Raw genomic sequence first — 18,798 nt, forward strand, 5'->3', positions numbered from 1 at the left:
TGACACAAGATATATTTATTGATAAAAAAATAAAATTTAGTATACAACTCTTTAACAGGTATAAAAAAAAAAGCACAGCTGTGTCATAACTTGTGAAATCTGTGCTGAAAACATAGACATTGATGGTATTTGAGTAATTCCATATGTGAAGCTCAACATTAGCTCGTCAGTTGGTGGTGGACAGTTATAGTTCCTTTCTGCAGGCTAGGATGAATGACTTTTCAGGAAAACCAATTTCACAAATCAAAACTTTCCTCTAGATTTCTCCTACAATATTCATCCAGTTTACTTCTTTTGGTTTAATTGGACACCGTCCTGATTTTTAATTTTGCAAACCATTCAGTCTCTTGCTTGCAAATGGTGCATGAAAATAGGATGGGTATGTCAGTAGACAAGTCTCTTTAAAGTGGGTTTGTGCCCTGAAAAAAAGTTTTAAAACTTAAGTTTTTTTGAAACTTGTGCAACACACATACCTAAATAACTATAACATAGAAGAGAGCATCATTCGTGTCAATGTTTTGTTCCTGTTTACATTGTCATTGATATTTTTTCAGAAAGCCTGAGGCATAGCTCATGAATTCCTGTCATTACATCCTAAATTAACATAATTACTGCTAGAATAATTATCAGTATGATATACGTACACTATCATTGTACAGCCCAAGTCTTCAGTATATATAATTGTTGCATTCATTCACTCCTGTGTTCAGTAAGTAAGTAAGTAAGTAAGTAAGTAAGTAAAACTTTATTTGGATTCGGCATATTGACAAACAATACAAACATAAGCTCTAATGAGCTTTTCACCGAATATAAAAACATATGCAATAACAAATAAAACAAGAAGTAATTGTAACAGGATGCTGTTACGAAGTCTCCCAAACAAAGCTCCCATAACTCGCCATTCATATGGTCCCATGTTCATTTGATTTGATTTTTTGTCCCATACAAGAATATGTATGGCTTACGAGTAGAGATCTCCACCATTTACAAGTATTCAAACAGGAGGGGGTGGTGGTGACCCCCAGGAAATTTACCTACATTCCATTTGATTTGTTTTATTGTCCCCTACAAGAATGTATATGGTTTAAGGGTTGGGATCTGGACCGTTTACAAGATAATAGCACATTCTCAAATTGAACGGGGTGGGGCTACCCCAGGAACTTCCCTTTAATTTTATTTGATTAGCTTTATTGTCCCATACAAGAATATATATGGTTTAGGGGTGGGGATGTTGACCGTTTACAAGTTTTCAAACAAGAGGGGGTGGGGTGACCCCCTTTGGACTTCCCTCTTATATCATTTCATTTGTTTTATTGTCCCCTACAAGAATATATATGGTTTAGGGGTGGGGATGTTGACCGTTTACAAGTTTTCAAACAAGAGGGGGTGGGGTAACCCCCTCCGGACTTCCCTTTTATTTCATTTCATTTGTTTTATTGTTCCCTACAAGAATATATATGGTTTAGGGGTGGGGATGTTGACCGTTTACAAGTTTTCAAATAAGAGGGGGTGGGGTGACCCCCCTAGGGACTTCCCTTTAATTTCATTTCATTTGTTTTATTGTCCCCTACAAGAATATATATGGTTTAGGGGTGGGGATGTTGACCGATTACAAGTTTTGAAACATGAGGGGGTGGGGTGACCCCCTAGGGACTTCCCTTTAATTTAATTTCATTTGTTTTATTGTCCCTTACAAGAATATATATGGTTTAGGGGTGGGGATCTGGACCGTTTACAAAGATAATAGCACATTCTCAAATTGAACGGGGTGGGAATGACCCCCGGGGACCTCCCTTTAATTTTATTTGATTTGTTTTATCGTCCCATTTAAGAATATATATGGTTTAGGGGTGGGGATATGGACCATTTACAAGATATAAGCATATTCTCAAATTGAAGGGGGTGGGGATGAACTCCCAGGGACTCCCCCTATATTTCATGTGATTTGTTTAATTGTCCCATAATCAATTCTGAAGACTGCATGTATCTATCACTTACAGTTTTCAAGTTATATTCATTTGAAAATTTTAGAAAATAAAATCCCATTGGGTTCTATAGTAAACCCCTCCCTCCTTTCTACCCCCCAAAATACCCCTTAATAGACCCCAATGCACAAACGAAAGATTGATGGCTCACCTAGACATATTAGTCTACCATTTTGTGAAATTCTAGGTCAATCTGACAAGCGGTTTTGGAGAAACGCTGCGGACAAGTTCATTTTTAAAGTGGCGGAAGAAGAGGAAGAAGAAGAAGAATAACTAGATTTGTAATTGCTAGCAATAACGGATGGCACCCTCGTCCCCCCATTGCCAGGCGAGCGGCAGCCATTTTGGAAATTCCTAAGTCAAAGAGTGCATGTACACCTGCAAGTTATCATTTTTGCAAAATTTCATTAAGTTTGGAGCATTTTGAAATTTTGGACAATTTTGCTGTTTCTATGGTTACGGCGGCCATTTTGGAAATTCCAACTTCAAAATTCAACTACGCACATGTCAGTCACTATTCCTGTAAAGTTTCATCCAGTTTGCAGCACTTAATATTTTTTGGACATTTTGAACATTTGTGCTGCAACCATGGTTACAGTAGATAATTCCAAAATTCTAAAAGCAGACATGTCATTGTCACATGTCATGTTATATATCAATACAGTTTCATTTACTTTGGTGCACTGCTCTCTGTGAAAATGCTGATTTTATGCATTTTTCCATAGGGTCAATGTAAAACTTGGCCCCAGTTTCCATAACAACGGCGGCCATTTTGAACTATCATAATATTGTCTTGACATCTTGGCATAGTGGAGAACATTTTCATAAAGTTTCATCCTGTTGGATCTTATAACGAAAGAGTTAGAACTTTTGATATTTTAGCTGTTTCCATGGTAACGGCAGCCATTTTGAAAATTCCAAAGTCAAACTGGAAATCAGGACATGCCAGTTAACATTCCTGTGGAGTTTCTTCCAGTTTGGACCACTTTGATTTTTTTCGCATTTGTGCTGTTTCCATGGAAACGGCGGCCATTTTTTACCATTCCATAGCAAGATGCATAACTTCAGATGGTGGTCCTCATTATAGTAGAGTTCCATCAACATTGGTCCATAGGATTCCAAGAACTCGCGCGGACAAAATGTGTGGAAGAAAAATAAGAAAAACTAGATTTGTAATTGCTAGCAATAACGGATGGCACCCTTCCCCCATTGACAGGTGAGCGGCAGCCATTTTGAAAATTTCAAAGTCAAAGACCGCATCTACAGATGTTTATAAACATTGTTGTAAAGTTTCTTTAATTTTGGAGCATTTTGAAATTTTTGAAATTTTTGGTATTTCCATGGTAACGGGTACCATTTCCAAAATTCCAAAGACAGGTGCCACATTGGTACATGCCATGTTACATATCTATAAAGTTTCATTGGGATTAATGCTATATTCTTCAAGAAATTGCAGCTTTAATGTGTTTTCTCATAGGGTCAATGTTAAACTTTCGCACTGTTTCCATGACAATGGCGGCCATTTTGGAACTTCTTGATATTGCATGCACATCTAGGCATATCAGGTAACACTTCCATAAAGTTTCATTCACTTGGGTCTTATAATGAAGGATTTACAATTTTGAAAATTTTTCACATTTTTGCAGTCACCATGGAAACGGTAGCCATCTTGAACCATTCCATGGTGACTGCAACTCTTCACCTAAGGGTCTTCAATATAGTAGAGTTCCATCAACTTTGGTCCATTGGATTTCCAGAAATCTCCTGGACAAAATGTGTGGAAGAAAAATAATAAAAATACTAGATTTGTAATTGCTAGCAATAACGGATGGCACCCTCGTCCCCCCATTGCCAGGCGAGCAGCAGCCATTTTGAAAATTCCAAAGTCAAAGAGTGCATCTACACATGCAAGTCATCATTTTTGTAAAATTTCATTAGGTTTGGAGCATTTTGAAATTTTGGACAATTTTGCTGTTTCCATAGTTACGGCGGCCATTTTGGAAATTCCAACTTCAAAATGCAACTCCGCACATGTCAGCCACTATTCCTGTAAAGTTTCATCCAGTTTGCAGCACTTAATTTTTTTTGGAAATTTTGAACATTTGTGCTGCAACCATGGTTACAGTAGATAATTCCAAAATTCTAAAAGCAGACATCTCATTGCCACATGTCATGTTATATATCAATACAGTTTCATTTACTTTATTGCACTATTCTCAGAGAAAATGCTGATTTTATGCATTTTTCATAGGGTCAATGCAAAACTTGGCCCTAGTTTCCATGACAACGGCGGCCATTTTGAACTATCCAAATATTGTTTTGACATCTTGGCATACTGGGTCACATTTTAATAAAGTTTCATCCAGCTGGATGTTATAATGAAAGAGTTAGAATTTTTGATATTTAAGCTGTTTCCATGGTAACGACAGCCATTTTGGAAATTCCAAAGTCAAATTGCAAATCATCTCATGCCAGTTACCATTCCTGTGGAGTTTCTTCCAATTTGGAACACTTTGAATATTTTCGGATTTTTGCAGTTTCCATGGAAACGGCAGCCATCTTGACCATTCCAAAGTCAGGTGCACAACTTCATATGCTGGTCCACATTATGGTATAGTTCCATCAACATTGGTCCATACAATTCCGAGAAACAGTGTGGACAAAAAGTGTTGAAGAAGAATAATAAAAATAAGGAAAAAAAGAAACGTACAATAACAATACGTCACCCCAACTCCGTTGAGGGTGCCATAACTAGATTTGCGATTGCAAGCAATAGCGGATGGCACCCTTCCCCTATTGCCAGGTGAGCAGTAGCCATGGTAACGGCGGCCATTTTGGAAATTCCAAACTCAAAAGTCAAGTCTACATTAGCTGAGCAACATTTGTTATAAGTTTCAATAAATTTGAAGCATTTTGAAGTTTTTTGTATCTATGCTGTTTCCATGGTAACGGCGGCCATTTTGAATATTCCAAAGTCTAACCCCCGCTGCAATTATTTCCCTCCACAATCATATACCATTTAATGTCTCTAGAATAAATTAAACATTGATGTTCTAGAATGTTCTGTGAAAATTCAAAGTTTTGACCTTTTTGCATTGTTTCCATGGTAACACCAGCGATTTTGGAAATTCCAACGCCAAATTCCACATCTTCCAATGTTGCTCATCGTTACTGTGAAGTTTCATTAAGTTTGGAACATTTTGAGATTTTTGAATTTTTTGGAGTAGTTTCCATGGCAACATAGTAGTTCCAATGAGTGCCAAAATCACCCAACACCTGTATATAGTGGGCACCTACATTGTATTAAAATATAATGGTTCTGAGTTCAATCATCTCCCAATAGTTCACCTTAACAAAAACCTGGATTTTTTCACATTTGTTTCGTTTCCATGGCAACGTCAGCCATCTTGATGATGCCATACCCCGTTTGCACAATTTCATATAGTGGACTACATTATGGCATAGATTCATCAATATTGTTCAAGCCAATTCCGAGAAATAGCATGGACAAAAATGTGTGGAAGAATAAATATAATAAGAAAAAAAGAAACGAACAATAACAATATGTCACCCCAACTCCGTTGAGGGTGCCATAACTAGATTTGTAATTGCTAGCAATAACGGATGGCACCCTCGTCCCCCCATTGCCAGGCGAGCAGCAGCCATTTTGAAAATTCCAAAGTCAAAGAGTGCATCTACACATGCAAGTCATCATTTTTGTAAAATTTCATTAGGTTTGGAGCATTTTGAAATTTTGGACAATTTTGCTGTTTCCATAGTTACGGCGGCCATTTTGGAAATTCCAACTTCAAAATGCAACTCCGCACATGTCAGCCACTATTCCTGTAAAGTTTCATCCAGTTTGCAGCACTTAATTTTTTTTGGAAATTTTGAACATTTGTGCTGCAACCATGGTTACAGTAGATAATTCCAAAATTCTAAAAGCAGACATCTCATTGCCACATGTCATGTTATATATCAATACAGTTTCATTTACTTTATTGCACTATTCTCAGAGAAAATGCTGATTTTATGCATTTTTCCATAGGGTCAATGCAAAACTTGGCCCTAGTTTCCATGACAACGGCGGCCATTTTGAACTATCCAAATATTGTTTTGACATCTTGGCATACTGGGTCACATTTTAATAAAGTTTCATCCAGCTGGATGTTATAATGAAAGAGTTAGAATTTTTGATATTTAAGCTGTTTCCATGGTAACGACAGCCATTTTGGAAATTCCAAAGTCAAATTGCAAATCATCTCATGCCAGTTACCATTCCTGTGGAGTTTCTTCCAATTTGGAACACTTTGAATATTTTCGGATTTTTGCAGTTTCCATGGAAACGGCAGCCATCTTGACCATTCCAAAGTCAGGTGCACAACTTCATATGCTGGTCCACATTATGGTATAGTTCCATCAACATTGGTCCATACAATTCCGAGAAACAGTGTGGACAAAAAGTGTTGAAGAAGAATAATAAAAACTAGAATTGCCATTGCAAGCAATAGCGGATGTCACCCTTCCCCCCATTGCCACTAAGCGGCAGCCATTTCAAAACAACTTAACAGTGAATGCAGTTCTAATGATTGCGATAAATCTGTCTGTAAATTTTCAGTACATTTTGAGCATTGTCAAAAGTTACACTTTTCTGCTGTTTCCATGGCAACGGCGGCCATTTTGAAAATTCCAAAGTCAAAAGTCTCATCTATACATGCCAGTTGACAATAATATTAAGTTTGATTAAGTTTGGAGCATTTTGAAAATATTTGACATTTCTGCAGTTTCCATGGCAACAGTGGCCATTTTGGAAATTCCAACTCCAAAAATCTCATGCAGATTGAACAGTCAACAATCATATTAAGTTTCATTACTTTTGGAGCATTTTGAAATTTTTGAAATTTTTGACATTTTGTCTGGTTTCTATGGTAACACAGACCATTCCAAATTTTTAATGCCAGATACTCCATTGGTACATGGGAGGGAACATACCATCAGAGTTTCAATGGATTTGACCTACCATTTTAAGGAAGTAAAGGCCACTTTTGAAGGTTTTTTAAAGCGTTTTGACCATTTTTGCCTTGTTTCCATGGTAACACAAGACATTTTCGAAATTCCAACGCCAAATTGCACATCTACCAATGTTGCTCATCGTTACTGTGAAGTTTCATTAAATTTGGAGCATTTTGATATTTTCGAAATTTTTGGCGTAGTATCCATGGCAACATAGTAGTTCCAATGAATGCCAAAAATCATCCAAAACAAGTATATAGTGGGCACCTACATTGTATCAAAATATAATGATTCTAAGTTAAAGCGTCTCCAAATAATTCCCTAAAACCAAAAAGTGGAATTTTTCACAATTGTTCCGTTTCCATGGTAACGGCAGCCATTTTTATTGGTCTTTAGACCTACTGCAACCCGAAATTTTGTGTTCCTCATTATAGTTGACTATCACTAAGATTGGTTCCATTGCCTTCAAAAAATCTGCCGGACAAAAATCATTGGAAGAATAAGAATAATAATAACAAAGAAACGGAGGAAAAACAATATGTCACCCGACATTGTCGATCGGGTGACATAACTAGAATTGCCATTGCAAGCAATAGCGGATGTCACCCTTCCCCCAATTGCCACTAAGCGGCAGCCATTTCAAAATTTTTTAGCAGTGAATGCACATATATGCATGGCAATACATCTTTCTGTAAATTTTCAGTACATTGAGAGCATTCTAAAAAAAATTCACAATTCTGCTGTTTCCATGGCAACGGCAGCCATTTTGAAAATTTCAAAGTCAAAAGTCTCATCTGTACTTGCCAGTTAACAATAATATCAAGTTTCATTTAGTTCAAAGCATTTAGAGAAATTTTGACTTTTTTGCAGTTTCCATGGCAACGGTGGCCATTTTGGAAATTCCAAAGTCAAAAGTCTCATCCAGACTTGCCAGTCAACAATCATATTAAGTTGGATCAATTTATGAGCATTTTGAAATTTTTGAAATATTTGGTCCTGTATCCATGGTAACAGAAGAGTTCCAATGATTGTCAAAATCATTCAAAAGCTGTATATAGTGGACAACTATATTGTGTAAAAATTTGATGATTTCAAGTTCTAGCATACAAAAATTATTTACCAAACCCTGAGGTTTTTAGAGCATTTTGACACTTATGCACTGTTTCCATGGTAACGGCAGACATTTTGGAAATTCCAACGCCAAATTACGCATCTACCAAAGTTGCTCATCGTTTCTATGAAGTTTCAAAAAATTTGGAGCATTTTGAAATTTTTGAAATTTTTGGGGTAGTTTCCATGGCAACATAGTGGTTCCAATGATTGCCAATATCATCCAAAACCAATATATGGCTGGCACCTACATTGTGATAAAATATGATGATTCTGAGTTTAAGCATCTCTAAATTATTCACAAAACCAAAAACTGGAATTTTTCACAATTGTTCCGTTTCCATGGAAACGGCAGCCATTTTTTATGGTCTTAGACCCTACTGCAACCCAAAATTTTGTGTTCCTCCTTATAGTGAATTATCATTAAGGTTGGTTCCATTTTACTCCAAAAAACCTGTCGGACAAAAAAAGGTGGAAGAATAATAATAACTAGAATTGCCATTGCAAGCAATAGCGGATGTCACCCTTCCCCCCATTGCCACTAAGCGGCAGCCATTTCAAAACAACTTAACAGTGAATGCAGTTCTAATGATTGCGATAAATCTGTCTGTAAATTTTCAGTACATTTTGAGCATTGTCAAAAGTTACACTTTTCTGCTGTTTCCATGGCAACGGCGGCCATTTTGAAAATTCCAAAGTCAAAAGTCTCATCTATACATGCCAGTTGACAATAATATTAAGTTTGATTAAGTTTGGAGCATTTTGAAAATATTTGACATTTCTGCAGTTTCCATGGCAACAGTGGCCATTTTGGAAATTCCAACTCCAAAAATCTCATGCAGATTGAACAGTCAACAATCATATTAAGTTTCATTACTTTTGGAGCATTTTGAAATTTTTGAAATTTTTGACATTTTGTCTGGTTTCTATGGTAACACAGACCATTCCAAATTTTTAATGCCAGATACTCCATTGGTACATGGGAGGGAACATACCATCAGAGTTTCAATGGATTTGACCTACCATTTTAAGGAAGTAAAGGCCACTTTTGAAGGTTTTTTAAAGCGTTTTGACCATTTTTGCCTTGTTTCCATGGTAACACAAGACATTTTCGAAATTCCAACGCCAAATTGCACATCTACCAATGTTGCTCATCGTTACTGTGAAGTTTCATTAAATTTGGAGCATTTTGATATTTTCGAAATTTTTGGCGTAGTATCCATGGCAACATAGTAGTTCCAATGAATGCCAAAAATCATCCAAAACAAGTATATAGTGGGCACCTACATTGTATCAAAATATAATGATTCTAAGTTAAAGCGTCTCCAAATAATTCCCTAAAACCAAAAAGTGGAATTTTTCACAATTGTTCCGTTTCCATGGTAACGGCAGCCATTTTTATTGGTCTTTAGACCTACTGCAACCCGAAATTTTGTGTTCCTCATTATAGTTGACTATCACTAAGATTGGTTCCATTGCCTTCAAAAAATCTGCCGGACAAAAATCATTGGAAGAATAAGAATAATAACTAGAATTGCCATTGCAAGCAATAGCGGATGTCACCCTTCCCCCCATTGCCACTAAGCGGCAGCCATTTCAAAAACTTTTAACAGTAAATGCACATATTTGCATGGCTATACATTTTTCTATAAATTTTCAGTACATTTAGATCATATTTAAAAACATGACATTTCTGCTGTTTCCATGGCAACGGCAGCCATTTTGAAAGTTTCAAAATCCAAAGTCTCATGTATACATGCCAGTTTACAATAATATTAAGTTTCATTAAGTTTGGAGCATTTTGAAAATATTTGACATTTTTGCAGTTTCCATGGCAACAGTGGCCATTTTGGAAATTCCAACTTCAAAAGTCTCATCCAGACTTGCCAGTCTACAATCCTATTAAGTTTCATCAAATTTGGAGCATTTTGAAATTTTTGGAATTTTTGTCATTTGTGATGGTTCCTATGGCAACAGAGACCATTCCCAAAATTTAATGGCATATACCACATTGGTACATGGGAGGGACCATACCATCAAAGTTTCGATCCATTTGACCTACCATTTTAAGAAAGTTAATGCCACTTTAAGGTTTTTGGACCATTTTGACCTGTTTTGCATTGTTTCCATGGTAACGGCAGACATTTTCAAAATTCCAACGCCAAATTCCACATCATACAATGTTGCTCATCGTTACTGTGAAGTTTTATAAAATTTGGAGCATTTCCATATTTTGGAAATTTTTGGTGTGGTATCCATGGCAACATAGCAGTTCCAATGATTGCCAAAATCATCCCAAAGCAGTATATAGTGGGCACCTACATTGTATTAAAATCAAAAGATTTTAAGCTTAAGCATTCTCAAACAATTCCCTAAACTCTAAAATTATATTTTTTCACTATTTTTTTGTTTCCATGGTGATGGCAGCCATTTTTTTAGTACCAATACCGGAAAGCAACAGGAAAGTCAGGGTTCCTTGTTATAGTGCACTATCTTTCAGATTGGTTCCTTTGGCTCTGAGAAAACTGCCGGACAAAATTAGGTGGAAGAAAAATAATAATAATAATAATAGGGAAAAAGAAACAGAGGAAAAGCAATATGTCACCCGACATTGTCGATCGGGTGACATAATAACAAAGAAACGGAGGAAAAACAATATGTCACCCGACATTGTCGATCGGGTGACATAATAACAAAGAAACATAAGAAAAGCAATATGTCACCCGACATTGTCGATCGGGTGACATAATAAGGAAAAAAAGAAACGTACAATAACAATACGTCACCCCAACTCCGTTGAGGGTGCCATAAAAAGAAACGTAGAATAACAATATGTCACCCCAACTCCGTTGAGGGTGCCATAATAAAAATAATAAGAACTGAGCAAAAACAATAAGTCTCCAAACTTTGTTTGGGAGACTTAACAAGGCATGCAGCATGCAATAAATAATAAGAAGCAGCACCAAAAATTAACTCTAAGCAAATAGATAATACATGTATCTTGCAAAATACCAAAACATATATATGAAGCACTAAAATTTTTAAAAATTTTCTGTTTAAAAATTAATTTTTAAATAATTTATGAATTATAAAGTAAAAAATTCCAAATCTTTCAAATTTTAAAAGGTAAAAAACAAAATTTCAGTTGCAACGCAGGCTGTTAATGCAACATAAAAAGCATAAATATTGTAACACAAAGTTATCTACAGGCAGAGCAAAAACATTCTGTTCCACTCCAGGACTGTACAAGACTCTTAAAATGTGAGAAGCTGTTAACAGTCCTGAAGTGGTCAGGTAAGCTATTCCATAAAGTAGCAGCAGCAAAACTAAAAGATTTTTTTCCATATGAGGTAGTTCTTACCTGTGGTACATCCAAAATATTGCTGTATCTAAAAGAATATTAAGTGTGTTTAATTTTTATTAAATTTTGTAAACATACAGGAGCCAAATTATTTAAAATTTTATAAGTCTCAAGTGCCATTGTCCTGATGCGTCTTACTTGTAGGGTTGGAACCTTTGCGTTCTCAAGAAGAGTTTCAGAGGATGATAAATAGTCGTCGTATACAAATCGTAATGCTCTCTCTTGTATTTTTTCAAGTTTTTTAGAATTTTTCTCTGTACAAAAATGCCAAGCCAAAGGGCAAAAATTAAAATTACTCAAAATAAAAGTATGAAAAATTGTAAGTTTATTTAATCTGTTTAAAAATGATCCAATTCTCTTGAGAACATTCAGCTGTTGATGTCTTTCTACACAAGTTACTTATATGTGCATCAAATTTTAGTTGGTAATCAATATCAATTCCAAGTAACTTTACTGTTTCTTCACATGATAAAATATTTTGCTGAATTTGTATAGATGGATTTTTTGCAAAGGTTCTTTTCCCTACAGCAATAACTTGGAATTTATCAGGATTTGCCTGCATCTTATTTTCTTTAAACCAATCAATAAGCACTTGAGACTCAGATTCTAATGTTGATATGAGATGGTCATAATCCGGACTACTAAAAGACAGAGTATTGTCGTCCGCATAATTATATAATGTACCATGTTTAACAAAATAAAAAATATCATTTATGAAGATATTAAATAAAAGGGGCCCCAATATAGAACCTTGGGGTACCCCTTTTTGGATGTCAGCCCAGCTACTCAGAACACCGTTTACTTTAATTTGCTGTTTTCTATCAGAAAGATATGATTTTAATAAAGATACTGAATGTGGAGAAACACCATATGCTAGTAATTTATATAGTAAAATTTCATGAGGTAAGCAGTCAAAAGCTTTTGATAAATCCATAAGAACTGCAGCTATATATAAGTTTTTGTCTAAAGCTTTACGCCAGTCTTCCAGTAATCTGAGCAACGTAGTCTGACATCCATGTCCTCTACGGAAAGCACATAAATAAGGGTTAAAAATGGAATCAAAGAAATCGTATAACTGTATTTCAAATATTTTTTCGTAAAATTTTGAAAAAATAGGTAACACACTGACTGGTCTGTAATTTGATTTAAGTAGTGGGTCACTCTTTTTATGTAAGGGTGTAACTTGGGCTTCTTTAAGTTTGTCTGGAAATATGCCCGTGTCCACAGTCAAATTTATAAGACTGGTTAGCTGAGGTGCAACGACAGTCGTTCAAAAATATTTAAACATCAACAAATGAACTTTAATAAGGACAAGAAAACACTAGAAAAGATACGTACATACAACCCGTGTTTAAGTGTATTTGAAAGAGAAATATATCTAGTACAACGATGTATAAAGGAGGAAAAAATTGTAGATATTGCATTACGATGCTTTCTACCTAATAGCACGTGGATATGTTTACATATTTAGACTTGACCCAGTATGACCCGTACCTTGTAGGTCACCGCCGTCGTTTAAACACTAGACTACAGTCGTGTATAAGACAATCAAATGCTTAAGCCTGTACTATTTGTGTGAAGTAAATGTGTTTTTTCTGTACATTTAAATTGTTTTACCTGATAGCAAGGACGTATATCTATCCGTTTCCTTCTCAATTCACTTTGTCAATTTCTTCAAAACATACGTATTACTGCGCCCGGAAGTGAAAAAAAATATTAGAAATCCTCGTGAAATAATGCTATTTTCAATTTTGTGGAATCCATTTTGTTATATTTATTATATAAAGATAAAAAAAAGTTACGATTAATTATGAATTTGCATATCATTATACGGAACGTTTATGGACTATTTTTCCATAGCTGTAAGTCGGTCATTTTGGCGGGAAATCATGTACACATACACACGTAGATTGGCTGGTACCTGATCGTAATGTTACACATCAGATATATCAAATAGCTAATACCCGGAACGTAGTACCGGGAACCAGGATAATACGTAGACAACATACATAACTAATACCGAAATTGAAAACGCTTTACGGTTTCTCGTTTATAAACCGAATTCCACTTTGAATTATAGAAGATGCAATATTATTCATGTTCAGTCGACTTTTCATTGTTATATCAACGTCTGAACTAATTAAAAAATCTTTAGATGTCAGATAAAACTCGAAATTGACCCGACCTCTTTCCACACGGAATACAAATAATGATAGTTTGTAGTCAGGTTGACTGCTTATAATGCAAAATACACATTAATAACAAGTTCTATAAAACGAACAATACAAACTGATCGTTTCTTCAGTCCCCAATGTAAATGAAAGAAACAAAAACCATATCATACCATAAAAAGAAGAGGAGAAATTCGAACATTTCCGGATCTATTCCTGGCCAAAAGACCCCCTGCATAGATTGCGTATGAAAAGATGAACCTCATGACTTGAAAGTCAGGCCTTAAAGCACTGCCTTTAAAAATAATCAATTCAATGAAGGGTTTCCTTTTACGAAAGACATCAGATTCGAATTTCAAATAATGTAATCAAATTAGAAAAGACATATTTCAAATATTTTTTTTATTTCAACATTCATTATCACAATATAGAAAAGGTTTTAGTATAATAAATAGAAATGTTCATAGTCAAGTTGGTTTCATATATAACTTCAGGTCAACATTTCACACAAAAATAATATTATCTTTTACATGGAACCTATTAGCTGGTTGATTCTTTTTTTTCTCCTTTTTTTCAGAGTTGGCTACTTTTTTTTTTTTTCTATTTTCCAAACGTGCCAATAACATCGAAAAATACCTTTACCAAATTTACTGTAAAGTTCAACATTTAAAATTTTGTATTCAAATGTAAGAGCATGAAAATTAAAATTAAAATTACTAAATGTTTACTGCAATATATACCATGAAATTCGTTTTTATTTTTTGTCATAAAACATGAACTTGTTTGAAATTAAATGCTTGGCACATTTGTTTTTTTCTTCTTTTTTTTTCTTTGAAAAAATAACTTTCTACTCTAGTAACAAACAACAACCATGTACAAATTTACATGTAAATATTTAACAATAAATAATTAACCAATTGCCATACGATTCCATGTTTTTGATTGTTCAAAGGCATGTGAAGCCATCATGGCCTGATTTTTACACAAAATGACATCGCTTTAATATGAAGAATTACCAAAGGGATAGATATTATTGAACAGCAATTTGCTGTAAATATAGGCAAGATTTGATCTTGCAGCAAAGCCCTAAGCATAAGTATATTTATTTCAGGGCAAATCTGTACTTTTCCATATGGCCATATGAAAAAATCTGAAGCTGCAATGCCAAAAAGGTACTAATAGCAAAAAGCCCAATTCTTTCAAATGTATAGAAGCCACTATACAAGGCCACATTGAAAAAACACACAGAAGCTCAGGATCTAATTTAGTTTTACTTCCTGAATTTGTACAAGAAGTTTTTAATTATTACATATTTATGTAAGTAAAGGATCTCTAATATACATTTATTATAATATATTTTCACATCTTTTTAGCACTGTTTTTTTAATTTATGTTGCTCTAATTTCAATAACTTAATTAGGGTCTCAGCCAATCTGAAACATTGTTTGAAAACTGATGAAAGCTTTGAATACATGCAGATTTTTAATTCTTTCAACCTATAAACATGATTAAATTGTAATTAAATGTTTTAAAAGCAATAATTACATGCAAAACCTGATTTGTAATGATAATTCTCTCTTTCATGTTTCTTTTACCAAGCAGTTTTGCGCCTCTTTATAACAAAATTTCCCTTTCACTTTTTGTCATCATTAAAATCTTAAATCATGAATATTCAAAGCTTTTATCATTTTTCACCTGCATCTTTGAGATAGCTTCGACCCCAAATACAGATCTACGATTCCTTAACATAAACATAGGGTACCTAACATTCAATGCCCAACACATTTTGACTTATTATTTACATGTTTCGTATGATTGACTATATGATATGATATTAATATTTGATCGACGGAATGAACCTACATGTACATGTATTTGACTTTAATGAATGTTATGATGCAATAATCAGTAATTAATTACATTCGATTACATTTGCCATACCCGTACGCTATTCAAAATCGCAAAATTAGACTCTATTAATCTCATTTTTAACAAGCACTCTTCAATTAGAATAATTTTGCATTAATACTGTTCAACAATATAAAAAAGTGTTGTTTGGAAATTTTTAATCAGCACTTTTTTTCTTGATTTTTCTTTTCAAAAGAAGGACTACATGCAACTATATAAATTAAAATTTCTCGAGAAAAAAACTTCAAATTTAGAATTAAAATCTTTTTTTTTTTCTTCTAATAACATTATTAAAATTGATATTTTTCAAAACCAAATTGAACTTTTGGCAAACATGTTTTAGTATACCAGGAAGACACTATTTTTTGCACCAATATTCAGAATTATGCTTTTAAACTTTAAATAGCTTCAAGGTAATTTGAATTTTTATCATTAAAAGCACTAACAAAACTGGTTCAATTATTTGATAAATTTGCATCTTTCAAAAATTTAAGGTTAATAAATAACATGAATAATGAAAACAAAACTTGTGATAACACAAGTGTACATTACAAGAAAGGAATCTTAACTTACATTGTAAGTAATCTTTGATTTAGTCAACTGAACTATCTAGGCATTTCTTTTACTTATATATTTGGATTAACAGCATGTTAAAAGTAAATTGTAAAGATCGAAAGTCAATAACTTTTCTCATCGAAAAAAAAACATCCCTGAGAAAAATCTTGACTATGTCTATCGTCTTTTCAAATAAATTAATACTGTTTGACAAAACTGACAACTTAGTGGCACTATGTACTAACTCGTCGTAAAAAAAACATGTCTCCGACAATGTTGACCTCTCAAAGCTCCATATACTGTAAACTCAGAAATTATTGCGAGGTTTTTATTAATGTAAATAATGCGACAATGTGAGTATCGCAATAATAAGAATTCGCATTCTGACATCAAATACATACATCTGTACGTAGCTTTTCCCAATATTAAACTTACAATTTTGTTAATTCTTCAAACATCGCAATAATAAATGCACACAATAATTTCTGAATTTACAGTACAATGTTTAAATTTGTTCACTACTCAAATACTGTTCAAGTCACAAGCTCATAATTAAAACTAAATCTACCCTAATCATTGCCATAAAACTGACAATGATTTTACAATCATAACATCACTCTAATGCTTTGTGTGTTTGAACAGATTTGGCCATAAAAAATATTGGCTAATCTCATTTCGTATAACATGTAAAACCTCATTCACGACCCATTTTTAACAAAGACATTCATTCTAAATTGTAGCTTAAACGAACTATAAATAAGGTCCATCTTCATTATTATACTTGTAAAAATATATAGCAACCTTTGAACTTATCAAGATTTCTTAATTCTTTAGAATATTTTTGCTAAGAAAGGTAAAACAAAAAAGTACTATTGAAAGACTGAAATTTTATCATTGTTTACATTGCTAAACATTATACAATTCAAATTGTGCGTTTTAAAAATGGACAAAATGATCTAATATATCAGATAAAAGTGAATTAAGAAAATTGAAATTTGTTAAATTTTGTCTTCTATTCAGAAATATAGATTTCCCTCTTCATTCATTCATATAATCTACAATACACTTAAAAACAGTCACAACAAATAAAAACCAGTATCACTTATTAATGAAAGACTATCACAGAAAAATGGCCACTACCCACAATGCACCATTGGCCATAAGACTAGATACATTGTTCGATTGTTTTTTCACGTCATGTGTTGCATCACTGCTCGTAAGGAATATAGTAACTCTCCTTGTAACCGGGCTTCTAACAACATTAAGTTCACATGTACCTGAAAGAATAAAAAATAATATTATTAACTTATGTTTTTAACTTACTTAATTCATGGAAGTACAGTGTATACAATATTCGCATAGGAATAAGATGGCAGTGAATTTCGTTGGCAAACAAAATAACAGTGTCTGTGGTTTTAAATTTTGTAACATGTATGCTGTATACATAGTATATAAAATTAGACTTTAACATACTGTTAAGGTTAGTTAAAGCTAATCAACCACATTTTTGGTGTGTAAAGTGTGCAGTTAGTGTTGTCTTAGTGTAACCAACAAATTTTTTTCTATAATTTTTTTTAAAGATTTATATTTTTTTCTAATTGGAATATGTTTTTTAACAACATTATTTTAGTGTTAGATATCATAAAGGTTATGTGCCTATTTTAAAAGAATTAATGTTGAAATATATTTTTTTTCTAAAGATTTTTGTTGAAAAAGTCGATTATTTTTAAGCAGGGATTTTTTTCTGTGTAACTCTGATCATCTGATTTGCTCTATCTATATATACCTACAAGTTTAGAGAACTGCAATTTTATAACATTTTTTAACGTACCTTTTCAGAATGTCTGAATTCCTGCATACAACTGTCATAATCCTTTTTAGTCAGTCTTTCAGGATAACATGTCACAGTCTTTATGTACGATTTTAAATTCCTATCTAACAATTGGTTAACTTGGGAATAATTAAAGTCATCATGCATAATGCCATACAGGCAATGAATATAGTTCCAAATTGCACATCTGAACGCACTGGTATCAACATTTTTCACTTTTCCCATTCTGTAAAAAATAGAATAACAGTAATTAAAAGCTTGCCACACAATTATAATTTTTGATCTTTTCTATATACAATATAAGAATATATATGTGTTTATTCCAATTATATTCCCTCAGGGGGCAATGACAAAGATATAATTATATTAAAAGCTATTTCAAAAGCTTATGTTCATTTTAAAATAAACCATAAATTAAATGTATATACATGTATAAAAGTGTGACCTTATAGCAGAAAAGCATTCTAAGACAAAAAGGTGATTTATCTCCCTTACACCACTAAATTATATCATAACTTGATGTCTCTACAAAGACTACTTACGTGTAGTATGTTAAATTTATGGCAATGTTGAATCGATCTTCTAGATTACTTCCTATGTCTGATAATAAACGATTAGCTAATGAGAATCCATGCTCCTCCCAATTATAATCTTGTGCTCTGAATGTAGGTATAGAGTCAATATTGTCACGTTTAGCAAAATCCTGATAGCAAAACTCGGGATCCTCACAATATTTTAACACTTCTACTCTCGGTGACGGGATCGATGAACTTATTACTGAAAATCAAATTAGTAATAATGTCAATTATATTCGTGGTTATTTCTTCAAGACTATTTAAAATTCATATATAAGTGTATGCGTTT

The 18,798-nt window shown here is 33.5% G+C and overlaps 1 protein-coding gene and 1 long non-coding RNA gene across 4 annotated transcripts in view; both read right to left on the reverse strand.

Moving 5' to 3' along the window:
• Positions 1-11,836, reverse strand: LOC143047485 (uncharacterized). Its single transcript, XR_012969576.1, has 2 exons — positions 11,470-11,836; positions 1-419 (listed from the first exon to the last, which is right to left on the reverse strand). It is a non-coding gene; the product is annotated as an uncharacterized LOC143047485 (long non-coding RNA).
• A 4,666-nt stretch (positions 11,837-16,502) lies between these two features.
• LOC143047486 (sestrin-3-like) overlaps positions 16,503-18,798 on the reverse strand; it is a 61,527-nt gene continuing 59,231 nt past the window's right edge. For all 3 annotated transcript variants that reach the window (XM_076220540.1, XM_076220542.1, XM_076220541.1), the window contains 3 exons: positions 18,477-18,711; positions 17,935-18,160; positions 16,503-17,380 (listed from right to left, as the gene is read on the reverse strand). In XM_076220540.1, coding sequence (XP_076076655.1) covers positions 17,294-17,380; positions 17,935-18,160; positions 18,477-18,711 — 548 coding nt within the window. In that variant the 3' untranslated portion in view covers positions 16,503-17,293. The remainder of the gene's footprint in view (positions 17,381-17,934; positions 18,161-18,476; positions 18,712-18,798) is intronic.

The sequence above is a fragment of the Mytilus galloprovincialis genome, chromosome 10, assembly GCF_965363235.1.
Source record: "Mytilus galloprovincialis chromosome 10, xbMytGall1.hap1.1, whole genome shotgun sequence".
NCBI classification, from domain to species: domain Eukaryota; kingdom Metazoa; phylum Mollusca; class Bivalvia; order Mytilida; family Mytilidae; genus Mytilus; species Mytilus galloprovincialis.